Source organism: Sinocyclocheilus rhinocerous, unplaced genomic scaffold (genome assembly GCF_001515625.1).
Source record: "Sinocyclocheilus rhinocerous isolate Xijiao unplaced genomic scaffold, SAMN03320098_v1.1 scaffold1784, whole genome shotgun sequence".
In the NCBI taxonomy this organism is placed as follows: domain Eukaryota; kingdom Metazoa; phylum Chordata; class Actinopteri; order Cypriniformes; family Cyprinidae; genus Sinocyclocheilus; species Sinocyclocheilus rhinocerous.
The window spans coordinates 114,390-129,009 of NW_015624569.1; the positions used below are offsets into that span (position 1 = coordinate 114,390).

The window sequence follows — 14,620 nt, forward strand, 5'->3', positions numbered from 1 at the left end:
GACCTCATACCTCATCAGCCCGGAACTGCTTCCGTGTAGGACTGTTGGCGCAAGCTACAGTAAAGTGATTATTACGTTTTTTATTTTTTCTTACAAAAAAGCATCGATTCGCTTCAGAAGGCCTTTGTTCACCCCCCGGAGCCGTGTGAGACACTTTTTTTTTATTTCATTTTTGGGTGAACTAACCCTTTAAGATTTAAGACCCCTTTTCGTGATTCATTTGAATACTCTCCTACTATAAATTTTGCGTCTGAAAGGGAAACTCCTACAAATACATATTTAAAAAGGTCAGGCGCAAAAATAACTGTCCACGCTTTTTCAGCGCTAATTCATCACTGCGCGTCTTTAGTAAAACCTGACAGTACTATTTAAACGCCAAAAGACAGTTTGCGCTGGTGCAAGCTGTTAGTAAAACTGGCCCTTAATGTGTGTATCCAGGTTATAATCATTCAGCCCCAGATTCCCAGCAACTCCAAGAGTTCTCCGGCCTCACAAACTAACAGTCCTGTGAAGGAGCCAAGCCCTGACCCTTCAAACCCAGCCAAAAAGGAGGAGGATCCAGAGGTACACTCACAACTAGTCTTGGCTATTAGAAGCATTGTTGACATGACCAGTGCACTTCGACAGGAAGAGACCATCTGATTGACATGGCAATGACTAATTACAGCAGTGTTGTATTACTTGAACTTGTGGAGGACTTGAGTCTGAGTTTGGTGTTGTCTGGACTTGAGTACTACAACACTGAATTAGGTAACACTTTATTATAGGGATCAGTTCTCACTATTAACTAGTTGCTTATCAGCATGCCTATTATTAACATATTGGCTGTTTATTAGTACTTATGAAGCACAACCATTATTCTGCATGACCATATTCTACATCCCTAATCCTACCCAATACCTAAACTTAACAACTACCTTACTAACTATTAATAAGCATCAAATTAGGAGTTTATTGAGGCAAAAGTCATAGTTAATGGTTTGTTCATAGCGAGAATTGGACCTTAAAATAAAGTGTGACCCTAAATTACTGTTCACTCAAACCTTTCTGATCTTGGAATTTGGGGATGCCGGAGCCTATCCCATGTCTTGGGTCATAGGCAGGGAAATAACCTCGATGTAGGGCTAGCCCATCATAGAACCACAGTTAATGCATGTGGAATATATAGTTGAGGATATCTTATTACTAATGGCTCAAACAAAACTCTCTTGAATTGAAAATCTTTTGTCAGATTGAGTGACTGGTTCTTAAAAACTGATCAGAAATTTGGTACCTTGAGTAACTGAGAAGTAGCATTTAGGCCAAACAACTGTGTTTGGACGGGTTTTCAAGTAAAATTATTTCTGAAGAGTTAAGTTAACATCAAAGGTATTTCAATATTTAATGCATTCACTTTATTAACCTTCTGTCCTACAGAAAATTGCCTTCATGGCCGCACTAGGCCTGGTCACTACAGAACACTTGGAAGGTGAGTTGCATTCAGGGTTTAAAATTACCACCGCTAGATCCGGGGGGAAATCAGCCATGGTGGGAAGTGGGAACACACACATATCAACTCAATAGCCAGTTTGGCAGGTTATGATTCATAAATGAAGTACTCCAATCAGGAGCCTCCAATATTAGCAAAACAATGCATAAAGAGGGTTGCAAACTGTACGAGAAGTGCCACACGAATACCACTTCAGTTCCTGAATTTGAATTGAGGTATCAAACAAGATGCTGAATTGTAATTATAATATAAATTACATTTAGTATAATTAAAATGGAATAAAATTCAAAGTAGTTTATAATGAATTACCCATACACCTATAAGCTATTTTCAGTAAATATTGGACATATTAACTCTTTCCCCGCCAGCATTTTTTTTAAAAAGTTGCCAGCCACCGCCAGCATTTTTGATGATTTTCACTAAAATTTCATGGCCCCCAAAATATTTTGTTTGTATGAATATCTAAACATGCAATACATCAAAATAGAGAACAAAGCCTCTACTTTTTAATTAAAAAAAAAAAAAATCTGTTTTATTCTAGCTTCAATCATTCTTTTTTTATAACACTTGAATGTAGGTAAGAAGAATATCTAATTTTCCAAGTTTGAAATCGCCCTTCAAAATAGAGCCAAATATCAATATATCATCAATAGACTGATTTTTGAAACAATTTTTATTAAGATTTATTTTGGCATTTTTTGACTTCATTAGTATAGGACAGTGTAGAAGTGACAGGAAGCGAAGTGGACAGGATCTGGAAAGGTCCTCTAGCCGGGATTTGAACTCGGGACGCCTGTAGCGCAACCGACGCTATATGTTGGCACGCTGCTCACAAGGCTGTCAATATTTCTGTTGTCAATATTTATTATTAATATGATGGTCATTTTGTGGTTCTGTTTATTAAAAATCTTTTCGATGATTGTTAATTGTTTTGATAGTATTGATCTTGGAGAAATATGTCTAGTCAGTTAAAAAAATGCATTATATGTATCAGTGAATAAATGAACGCATTCGCCAAACGTGTTGGTACATGACTGTGTTGAATTGTTTTAAATTGATTTAATTTCAAATTCCAATTCTACATCTTGTGTGTTTTGACCAGTTACATTGAAATGAACAATGAAAGGAGACAATTATTCTGATTTCTGCTCAACTTTGAATGAAACAATTTAACAAATTAACAAACAAAAACTAAGAAAAGGATTCAGTGTGAGATATTGGGGTTTAAAGTTCCATCACAGATGGTGTTTTCATTTCTGTCAGAGATCCAGAGTAAACGGCAGGAGAGAAAAAGGCGAAGCACAGCTAACCCTGCATACAGCGGACTGTTTGAACCAGAGGTCTGTCTGACTGTCATAGTTTCTTTAAATAATGTTCATTTTATGGCTATGTTCATTTGTAAACATTTGTATCTTGCTTTTCAGCGCAAAAGACTTGCCTCCAATTACCTGAACAGTGCGATGTTTCTGTCGGCGAGAGGTAAAATAGATTTCTACTTCTGTCAACATAATGGTGTTGGGGTTGAGCTGAAAAATGATGCATGAAATGCACAGAAACATGTTTGAACAGAATAAATTAAACTCACACATTCATCATAAGTGCTCATGTTTTAGTTCTTTAACCTGTGACTATCAGTGACTTTGACATGAAATGTTGACCTTATAAAGCCAAATGCTAACTGCTTTAACCTGCTGATTACACGCCAACATTGCTGTTTAACTCTAATAACTCAAGTTTTGTCAGTGTGACGGCTACTAACCTACTGTATGCTTTTACTCACACGCTAGACTCTGAGGAGCTCTGCTGGAAGGTACGACTTTAACATCACTCTGTGTTTGTGAATCACGTGGCAAGAATATACAAACCTGTATGACTTTCTTTTTTTTGTGGAACATACACACAAAATGTACAGTTACGGTACTTTCCCATATGAGTAAAATTACAATATTCAGTTATCGGCGTAAAGTACTTTAGAAATGAAGTAAAATTGAAATACAATTTAAGTAAATTACAATTGAAGTACTTTACAGCCTTGGTCAAAAAGCTGTTTTTGTTTTTGACCAAATGTTTTTTGAACTGGCAAAGATAAAAATTTAAAACCTTTCAAACTCTCTGACTGTGTTCTATCGTAAACAAACACTGTGACACCCATAGCCCATTATCATCCCTAATCCTACCCAATACCTAAACTTAACAACTACCTTACTAACTATTAATAAGCATCAAATTAGGAGTTTATTGAGGCAAAAGTCATAGTTAATGGTTTGTTCATAGCGAGAATTGGACCTTAAAATAAAGTGTGACCCTAAATTACTGTTCACTCAAACCTTTCTGATCTTGGAATTTGGGGATGCCGGAGCCTATCCCATGTCTTGGGTCATAGGCAGGGAAATAACCTCGATGTAGGGCTAGCCCATCATAGAACCACAGTTAATGCATGTGGAATATATAGTTGAGGATATCTTATTACTAATGGCTCAAACAAAACTCTCTTGAATTGAAAATCTTTTGTCAGATTGAGTGACTGGTTCTTAAAAACTGATCAGAAATTTGGTACCTTGAGTAACTGAGAAGTAGCATTTAGGCCAAACAACTGTGTTTGGACGGGTTTTCAAGTAAAATTATTTCTGAAGAGTTAAGTTAACATCAAAGGTATTTCAATATTTAATGCATTCACTTTATTAACCTTCTGTCCTACAGAAAATTGCCTTCATGGCCGCACTAGGCCTGGTCACTACAGAACACTTGGAAGGTGAGTTGCATTCAGGGTTTAAAATTACCACCGCTAGATCCGGGGGGAAATCAGCCATGGTGGGAAGTGGGAACACACACATATCAACTCAATAGCCAGTTTGGCAGGTTATGATTCATAAATGAAGTACTCCAATCAGGAGCCTCCAATATTAGCAAAACAATGCATAAAGAGGGTTGCAAACTGTACGAGAAGTGCCACACGAATACCACTTCAGTTCCTGAATTTGAATTGAGGTATCAAACAAGATGCTGAATTGTAATTATAATATAAATTACATTTAGTATAATTAAAATGGAATAAAATTCAAAGTAGTTTATAATGAATTACCCATACACCTATAAGCTATTTTCAGTAAATATTGGACATATTAACTCTTTCCCCGCCAGCATTTTTTTTAAAAAGTTGCCAGCCACCGCCAGCATTTTTGATGATTTTCACTAAAATTTCATGGCCCCCAAAATATTTTGTTTGTATGAATATCTAAACATGCAATACATCAAAATAGAGAACAAAGCCTCTACTTTTTAATTAAAAAAAAAAAAAATCTGTTTTATTCTAGCTTCAATCATTCTTTTTTTATAACACTTGAATGTAGGTAAGAAGAATATCTAATTTTCCAAGTTTGAAATCGCCCTTCAAAATAGAGCCAAATATCAATATATCATCAATAGACTGATTTTTAAAACAATTTTTATTAAGATTTATTTTGGCATTTTTTGACTTCATTAGTATAGGACAGTGTAGAAGTGACAGGAAGCGAAGTGGACAGGATCTGGAAAGGTCCTCTAGCCGGGATTTGAACTCGGGACGCCTGTAGCGCAACCGACGCTATATGTTGGCACGCTGCTCACAAGGCTGTCAATATTTCTGTTGTCAATATTTATTATTAATATGATGGTCATTTTGTGGTTCTGTTTATTAAAAATCTTTTCGATGATTGTTAATTGTTTTGATAGTATTGATCTTGGAGAAATATGTCTAGTCAGTTAAAAAAATGCATTATATGTATCAGTGAATAAATGAACGCATTCGCCAAACGTGTTGGTACATGACTGTGTTGAATTGTTTTAAATTGATTTAATTTCAAATTCCAATTCTACATCTTGTGTGTTTTGACCAGTTACATTGAAATGAACAATGAAAGGAGACAATTATTCTGATTTCTGCTCAACTTTGAATGAAACAATTTAACAAATTAACAAACAAAAACTAAGAAAAGGATTCAGTGTGAGATATTGGGGTTTAAAGTTCCATCACAGATGGTGTTTTCATTTCTGTCAGAGATCCAGAGTAAACGGCAGGAGAGAAAAAGGCGAAGCACAGCTAACCCTGCATACAGCGGACTGTTTGAACCAGAGGTCTGTCTGACTGTCATAGTTTCTTTAAATAATGTTCATTTTATGGCTATGTTCATTTGTAAACATTTGTATCTTGCTTTTCAGCGCAAAAGACTTGCCTCCAATTACCTGAACAGTGCGATGTTTCTGTCGGCGAGAGGTAAAATAGATTTCTACTTCTGTCAACATAATGGTGTTGGGGTTGAGCTGAAAAATGATGCATGAAATGCACAGAAACATGTTTGAACAGAATAAATTAAACTCACACATTCATCATAAGTGCTCATGTTTTAGTTCTTTAACCTGTGACTATCAGTGACTTTGACATGAAATGTTGACCTTATAAAGCCAAATGCTAACTGCTTTAACCTGCTGATTACACGCCAACATTGCTGTTTAACTCTAATAACTCAAGTTTTGTCAGTGTGACGGCTACTAACCTACTGTATGCTTTTACTCACACGCTAGACTCTGAGGAGCTCTGCTGGAAGGTACGACTTTAACATCACTCTGTGTTTGTGAATCACGTGGCAAGAATATACAAACCTGTATGACTTTCTTTTTTTTGTGGAACATACACACAAAATGTACAGTTACGGTACTTTCCCATATGAGTAAAATTACAATATTCAGTTATCGGCGTAAAGTACTTTAGAAATGAAGTAAAATTGAAATACAATTTAAGTAAATTACAATTGAAGTACTTTACAGCCTTGGTCAAAAAGCTGTTTTTGTTTTTGACCAAATGTTTTTTGAACTGGCAAAGATAAAAATTTAAAACCTTTCAAACTCTCTGACTGTGTTCTATCGTAAACAAACACTGTGACACCCATAGCCCATTATAACTTACCGATCAACTAACGTGGTTATTATTATAAAAGAAAAAATAAATAAACAAAACCAGTATGTTAGTGAAATAGCACTATTGTGTCTGTACGGTTTCATGTGACCAGTCTGATGCATTGCTATGGAAATAGTAATGTGATGTGTTCTAAAATAATGGACTCCTTAAAGAAATCTCAAAGGGGGCTCAGAATATTTAAAATGTTAATTATTTAACTTTTGGTCACACTTTATTTTAAGGTGTCCTTGTTATAGTGTAATTATAATTAAATGTAATTATACATTTACGTACTGAGTAATATTAATTAACTGCATGCACTTACTATATGGTTAGGGTGAGGATTAGGGTTTGTGTTAAGGTTACTTACATGTAATTATGCATAATTTATTGTTATTATAATAGTAAGTACATGTAACATGTATAACAAGGACACCTTAAAATGAAGTGTTACCTAATATTTTTTACAGATAATTTTTTACTTGTGAAAGGGCTAATAGTTATGCTTACATAATATTTAAAGTGTATATGAAGAATTGCTGACAGACTGTTGTGTGGTGTGTTTCTGTAAATGTGTGTGTGTGACACAGGAGGAGCTGCAGCATGATGATCACTGTGCAGTGTGTAAACAGGAAGGAGATCTTCAGCCGTGCCACACTTGTTCCCGCGCCTACCACCCCGACTGCCTGCATCCACCTCTCAAAACTGCCACCAGGGGCATATGGATGTGCCCCAAGTGCCAGAAGAAAGTATGTTCCTCTTTGCTTTGAACACACACATTATAAAAACTCCAACAGCACAAGGATGTCTGTAGGACATTTATTTGATGTTTTTTCATTTCATCTGGACAATGTAATAATCTGCGTGGATACAAACTAAATTTTTGTCTAATGCAATTACCAAAGTAATAAATTGATCTTGTTTTAGGAATAATTAGATATTTTTACTAGAAAATATATATAGCTGTCCTCTTTTTATGTTGTAATGATAACATGCGTTCTCTAGCAAAACCAGATGAGTTCAGACAAGCACTTCCTGTTTACTTTACAGCTTGCAGTGGTTCATACAGCTCCGTATGTTCACAGTGGAGCGGTTTATACAGTTTTATTTTGAACTTGGACTCAAGTATAAAGAAATAAAGTAAGTGCTTAGTTCAAGGGATGGTTTTGGGACATTCTAAAACACTTAATGTGGCTTAATGTTTTAAAACAGTGACATTGGAGCACCAAATTCGATAATAATAAATATTGATATCATTATTAGGCTAATATTAATAACCTCATTAATAATATTTCTATTAATAAAGCAGAATAGCCCAGAATATGAAAACAATGCGCTGCACATTAAGCTTTTTTCCCCCCATAGAAAACACTTAAGGTGGGCTAATGAACAAAGATGGTGATTTAAAAATACCAAATCTGTTTACAGTTTATATTACACACAGAAAAGCAGATGAGCACAGAACGGAACGTGCAGTTTCACGTGTTTTCACCCCCGTAGAAAAAACATTATAAAAAACTCTTAGCACATTGCTTTTCTGTACATAGTGTATAGGCTATTTTTAATAAAATGTGGTCTTTTTATCACTGTTTTTTATATTAAACCACATTAAGTGTGCTTTTCAATGGGGGAGAAAGCACTTACCATGCAATTCAGATCATATTTTGGGCTCATCTGCTTCCATGTGCACAGTACTTATTTTTGATACATAATATAGCATATTTGGTCTTTTTTATCATCTTCATTAAGCCGCGTTATGCGTTTTATGAACCACTGCAAGCTGTATAATAAACAGGAAGTGTTTGTCCGAACTCAACTGGTTTTGCAAGAGAACGCAAAAGTTTTGTGAGGGAACGCCAGTATCTTTTTGAGATAATGCAAAAGTTTTGCGAGGGAACGCAAAGTTTCTCGAAGGAACACAAAAGTTTTGCGAGAGATCAATTTTTCCCCCAATTTTTTTCCACCACCATCTCCTAAATCTGCGTAAATATATGGAATGTTATTAGAGCTACTTTTTATTTTTAAGCATTATTTTTTACAATAAAGTTCTACAGGTTTTCGTTTTTTATATATTTAACTATATAATTATTATGGTGTTGTTTAGAAGTTTGAAGTGTTGTTTATTTTATTTGTGAATTATTAATTCATACATTAAGCCCCGTTCACACCAAGAACGATAACTATAAAGATAACTATAAAGATAACGATATTAGCGTCCACACCAGCGAACGATATCATCTGTTTATTCTAAGCGCACATGCGTCTGCCGCTTTAAATTCTTGAGCTCGTTACAGCAGGATGGATTCTGATTGGCTGTCGATTTTTTTATCGTTCATCAGCTGGGAAAAAATCATTTTGAAAGTGATCACAACGATATCGTTCTTCTGTATCGTTATAGTTGTGGTGTGAACTATGCGATTCTTGAAAGTGATTCCAACGATATCGTTTCTCTTTGTCTTTATCGTTATAGTTGTGGTGTGGACTCTGCTATTCTTTAATATTGAGAACGATTTTTAGAACTATATCTTTATCGTTATCTTTATAGTTATCGTCCTTGGTGTGTCGTCCATATCATGCAAAATTATGTACTGAACAAAAATGAAAAAGGCAGAGCTATAGTGCGCAGGTCTTTAGGATTTGTTCATGTAAAGAAGACAAACAGAATTTGCTAATTTTATGTTCCGTTTCCTTTTTTGAAGGTTTTGAACAAAGAGAACTTGTCTTGGCCACAGAACTTCATCCAGTCGTATGTTACACATAAAACAGGTGAGCTGTCAAACACATCTGAATGCACTAGCACTCCTCAGGACTCGATTCTCAGTGATGATGAAGATGACGATGATGGTGATGACGTGTATGTTTGTACAGTGAGAGAGGAGGAACGCAGGAAGCTAATGAGGAGAAACACTGAGCTGAATCTTGAGTGTGAACATCTGAGTGAAGAGGACAAGAGACTCTGCGATTCTCTCTCGGTAAGAAACTGTGCTAAAGGGCTTGGTTGAAATATAGACTACCTAATTTTAATCTTGATTTTTACAAACCCATATTGATTCTTAATTATAAAAAGTATATTTTTTGTAAGATTATAAACAGTGTTGACATTCTTTACAGGGATGCATTAATCCGATACTCAGTATCGGTATCGGCTCCGATACTGGCATTTTCTGCCGGATCGGGTATCGGTCAGACGAGAGTCACGAGACCGATCCAAATACGATATTGTGCGTATACTACTGTGTTATTGTTAAGCCCCACGAAAGGCACAAAAACATTATAAAGCACCATAAAGTTTTTGTGCACTATATTTCAAGTGTTCTGAAGATGTTCCATAGTTCAATGTGAAGTATAGATTAATATTTTAGTCAATTTCCCGTAAACTCTTCTCTCCGCTGCATCTGTCTGTCATCCTCCATTCAGCATTCAAACTGGGTCACGTTCAGTTACTACAGTCAAAACGATGAAACTCTCTTCAAGAGCGCACAATAACTGAGATTTAAAACTGTTAAAAGAAACTATTGCACAGATATAATACACTACACATCAATATCTCTTCCCTTTGTGCTTTGAACTTTTCTATGCGGATCGCTGCGTGCTGTGACTCTGTGTTGCTTCAAGCGCATCTTTCTGCGCACGGGATGTGCATAAGCTCGGATCAGATCGGTTCTGAAAAAATGGTATCGTTGCGTCCCTAATTTTTTACAGCTTTTGGGAATATATTATTACTTTAAAAAGGGCAATCTGATAACAGGGTTGATGCATAACCTGGGGACTGGTTCATTAATTTTTAAACCAAGCAACTGAAAAAAGATGAACATAGAAGAACATTAAAACTGTCTGTGTCTGACATTGCTCTGTCATACAATTTTAAATCTGTGTTCAACAGAAATGCATTGAGCTGAAGGAGCGTCTTTTGGGTCAGCAGCGGGAGACTCAGACGTCCCTTGAGCGTCTCAAGACTCTGATCCGACTCATCCAGCGTGACCAGATGATCCAAGTAACTATGACGGCCACCACGACCACCGGGGCATCGCTGCTCTCGCTGCCGTGGATCAAAGCCACGGGCAGCAGCACCAGCACCACGGCGCCCACAGCTGGCTCCTCCGCAGTACTGCACAAAACCACGCTTCAGCCGCAAGGCAACAACTGACCCCGGACCCACACAAACACGCAGAACAGCTCTCTCTACAAGACCACCAAATGTCTTTGTAAAGAGACACGGACGGTGATATCCAACCAACGTGCATTTTCTTCTGGTAATGTCTTACCATAAAATAATGGAAAATTTTGAGAGAAAAAAAAAAGTTCAAAAGAAATTATGAGCGTCACTCAATTCATAAGTATTTTTAAAGCCAACACACAGTGCTCACAAGATTTTTTTTTATTCACTGTTTTTTAATGTATTATTTTTCTTGGCCTTAATGTATTTATTACTAGATTACGATGCTGTTGCAAATATATGAAATAAGTATTCTACATAGTTAGAAACATTTCTTTTTATGCTTTGCGTTTTTTACTGGGGTTTGGTGTGTGCGCGTATCGGGGGGGAATAATCGTTCGCATTTAGTTATTGAGAAGGTTAGCGTAGTTATGAAGACAAGCGACATATGAAATGGAGAGCACTGTACATTGATATATCGGAATAAACGTTTGTTTTCTGTTTTTGATGAACAATGTTTGCCATAATAATTCAGGTTAAAGCGAGACAGGGAAATGTTTTCGTTTTGTTCATTTTGTGTGTACCTGCGAGCATACAAACATAAAAAAAAAAAACAACAACATGAAATAATTTTTCAGTATTAATAGAGAGAAAAGAACAAAGTATTTAAGATAACAACATAATTTAGCCTTTTTAGTGAAGAATTTAGTATTTTCATGCTGATGCCTGTTAATGATTTCAAATAAGTATTGGAGAGAGGGATCTTTGTACATATATGATTTTTATTTTATTTCGGCTGTCCCAACAACACAAACGAAAAGGCCATTTGAGTTCTTTGAGTGCCTGATCCCAGAATCCAAAAACTTATGTTTTGTCTCCCCACTATATAAAATATGCCAAAAACCCTTGAGTGTTTTTGTACCGTTAACTGTTTAATGTTTTCATCTCATCTTGCTCTCTTGTCCGTTTTTAGTTTTCTCTGAAGTGTTTTATGTTTTTACTTTCTTTTTTCACATCACTCCAGGATTATCACAAGTTGCATTATTATTATTATTCTTTTTTATTCAGATTTTTTAAATGTTAGAAATGAACACTGCCTGATGAATAAGAGTAAAGAATTCATATCTAAAAAAGTCAATGGAGAAAAATAGGAAATGATTTGAATGGTACTTCTTTGGAGGGAAAGTTTAGCATGTTCATTTGAATGGTTTGTCTTCCTGTGTGGTTTGGTTCGAAAAACAAACGCCACATCCCTGATGGAGTTACTACAAAATGCAAAAGGAATAACAAGTCGCACACGGTTAACGACAGCACTATCGTTCTCAACAAAGGATATTTCATTAAAAAACAAACATTAGTTTTAGTTTTGATTTAGTGTTAAATAAGAAATACCATCATTATATATGTATACCTTTAAGGGCTAACAGACTTGTATTTAACCACATTTGGAGTAAAATCTGTTTTTTCTTTCTTCCGTTTAAAAGGAATATCTACTGAATTCATATGCAGCTCAATTCGGGTGTTAGATTTGGTAGCATATGTAAATTGTTTTTTTGTGTAACATTTTCTATGAAGTCTGTATATGTAATGTAATATTATATGTGGTAATGTTATAAATGTTAACGTGCTATTGCATTAACTTTAAAAAGCTTGCAATTAACAGTATTATTACAGCATTTATTAATCTTTGTTATTTATTTAATTTATAAATATATAATTGTTCATTGTTAGTTCCTAATGTTAAACTATCCGGAATGAAACAAATTTGTAGACTCAACTTAAGCTTTACTTATGCTATTATAGATTAAAATTAAGATTTTTTTATGTATTTAATTGTTTTCCTATTACAGATTAGAAATTCAAAACAAACCAAGATTAATAAATGTTGTAAAAAGGTGTTATTGTCAAATTATTTTATAATAAATAAATAAATTAATATGACCACTTATAATATTCTAATACTTATTCATGCTCAGTACAACACATTAAATGTGATCAAGACCGTTGTTATTTTGTGTTAGATATTTAAAAGGTATAACCATAAGTATGTGTTGTATGTATTACAATACATGAAGCATTATTTATACAGACGTCATAAAAAGTGATTTTTTTCCCCTATCAGGTCCTGTATTATCATATTCAGAATGTAACTTAATGCATATCATTTATTGTTTCATAACAATTGCTCCTGCTAAGTACTGCATTGAGATCAGTAAAAAAAAAAATCTTGGCAAGCAGCTTTCATATTTTTCAGTAAAAAAAAAAAAAAAAAGTAAACATCCCTAATTTACCCAGCCATCTAGCATCTGTCCAGAACACCATAGCAATGATTGGTCATGCACTCAGAAAACTGTAGTAACCACATAGTGCTATAAACCACACAGAAAACCTTAGCAAATGTATTGCTGCACCCTGGCAACCACCTACAACCCCTGATGACTGCTTAGTAATACACTAAAATGGCTTAAGATTACCAACCGCATGTCAACACACTAAAACACTGTGTTGGGGAGTAAGTTACATGTAACAAAATTACGTAATTTAATTTGAAAATAAATGTAACGGAAATCTGTTACAGTTACTGAGAAAAAATTTGCAATGAAATTACAGTTACTTATGAAAATGTTAACAATTACTGTACTATTTATTTTCACACACATTACAGATATGATTGATTTCTTTCCCAAATTGCATTGACTGCTTTAAAATATGAGACACCGAAGTTTCAGGAGTTTAGACACAGAATAGGACACGTTTGTTTGATATCTATTTTATTTGCTATTTAGGTTTATGTATATGCTTTATATATATATTTTTTAGATTGACTGTTTTGTTTCAAGTTACTGTTAGATGGCAATGTTTCCTGTCATCATAGCTATGCAAGGATTTAATTTCAAACTATATAATCTGTATTTAACAATCTCAGATTTAACCTCAGAATGATCTCAAAGTAAAAAGAGGTGCTAAAGTCTGATTTTGTGGTGGTTGTGCTTTAAAATTAAATTATTATAATCTTAATTCAAGTGATGGAGGATTTTGAAAGTCTGACAGTAATCAGTGTTGAGTACTACTGTAAATTTAACCCTGCCTGCTTTAAATGTTTGAAAATGATTAACAGCTGAAAACATTCATTAGAAATTTTGAAAAGTAATCAAATGTAATCAGTTGCATTAATAAAGTAATTGAAATAGTTACACTACTTGTTACATTATACATATACTTGTAATCTGTAATCTATTACATTTCAAAATAACCTTCCCAACACTGATAAAAAACAAATACAATCTTGTGGCAATATTTTATGTTTTGGCGAATTGGTGGCTAATTTGTATTAATATGTATGTTTTCATACAATCTGCTTGTGCCCTAATGACAGTTATGTTTTGGGTGAACCTTCATGCTTACTTTTTCTTAAAAAAAAATCATAATTTCATATGATCCACATCACTACGTCATAAAACAGTTATGTTATGATATCAGTTTGAAAAAACAACAGCATAGCAACTGCACAGCAGTACCCTGGTGTAACGATTCAGTCCACTGAAGGCAAGCATAGTGAAGAACCCAAGTGCAGTTTATTTACAGACGTGATCCAAACATAAACCAAGACACAGACTTGACGTGGCTGAACAGACTAGCCGTGGCATGAACAGACTAGACTCAGCGACAGCGGGTTACAACTTCAATACACGACGATAGACAATGGCAACATGATGGCTACTTATAACAAACAAGGAGGGTCACATGACATGAACAAACCAATGGGAAACAAGACACATGACTAAGACTACCAATCAGAACATGACACAATGAACAAGAGAACCAATGGCATGAATACATGAGGGCAAGGGAAGCATGACACAAACAGGGTGAAACAAGACATGGACAGACCACTTGACTGAGTTCATGAACGGTCTCCTTGGCCGTGGCAGGACAGACTGTGAGTTTGTGAGCGGCCTTCATGTCTGTGACAGGACAGACAAAGCGTTCGTGAACGGCCTCCGTGGCCGTGACAGGACAGACAGTGAGTTCGTGAACGGCC

General features: G+C 35.2%; 1 protein-coding gene across 3 annotated transcripts in view; it reads left to right on the top strand.

Annotated features, from left to right (window-relative positions):
• Nucleotides 1-11,997, top strand: part of phf21b (PHD finger protein 21B) — a 70,866-nt gene extending 58,869 nt beyond the window's left edge. For all 3 annotated transcript variants that reach the window (XM_016557746.1, XM_016557732.1, XM_016557740.1), the window contains exons 6-14: nt 439-564; nt 1,417-1,468; nt 2,753-2,829; nt 2,914-2,968; nt 3,277-3,299; nt 7,013-7,171; nt 9,122-9,188; nt 9,291-9,394; nt 10,306-11,997. In XM_016557746.1, coding sequence (XP_016413232.1) covers nt 439-564; nt 1,417-1,468; nt 2,753-2,829; nt 2,914-2,968; nt 3,277-3,299; nt 7,013-7,171; nt 9,122-9,188; nt 9,291-9,394; nt 10,306-10,569 — 927 coding nt within the window. In that variant the 3' untranslated portion in view covers nt 10,570-11,997. The remainder of the gene's footprint in view (nt 1-438; nt 565-1,416; nt 1,469-2,752; nt 2,830-2,913; nt 2,969-3,276; nt 3,300-7,012; nt 7,172-9,121; nt 9,189-9,290; nt 9,395-10,305) is intronic.
• Nucleotides 11,998-14,620: the final 2,623 nt, after the last annotated feature.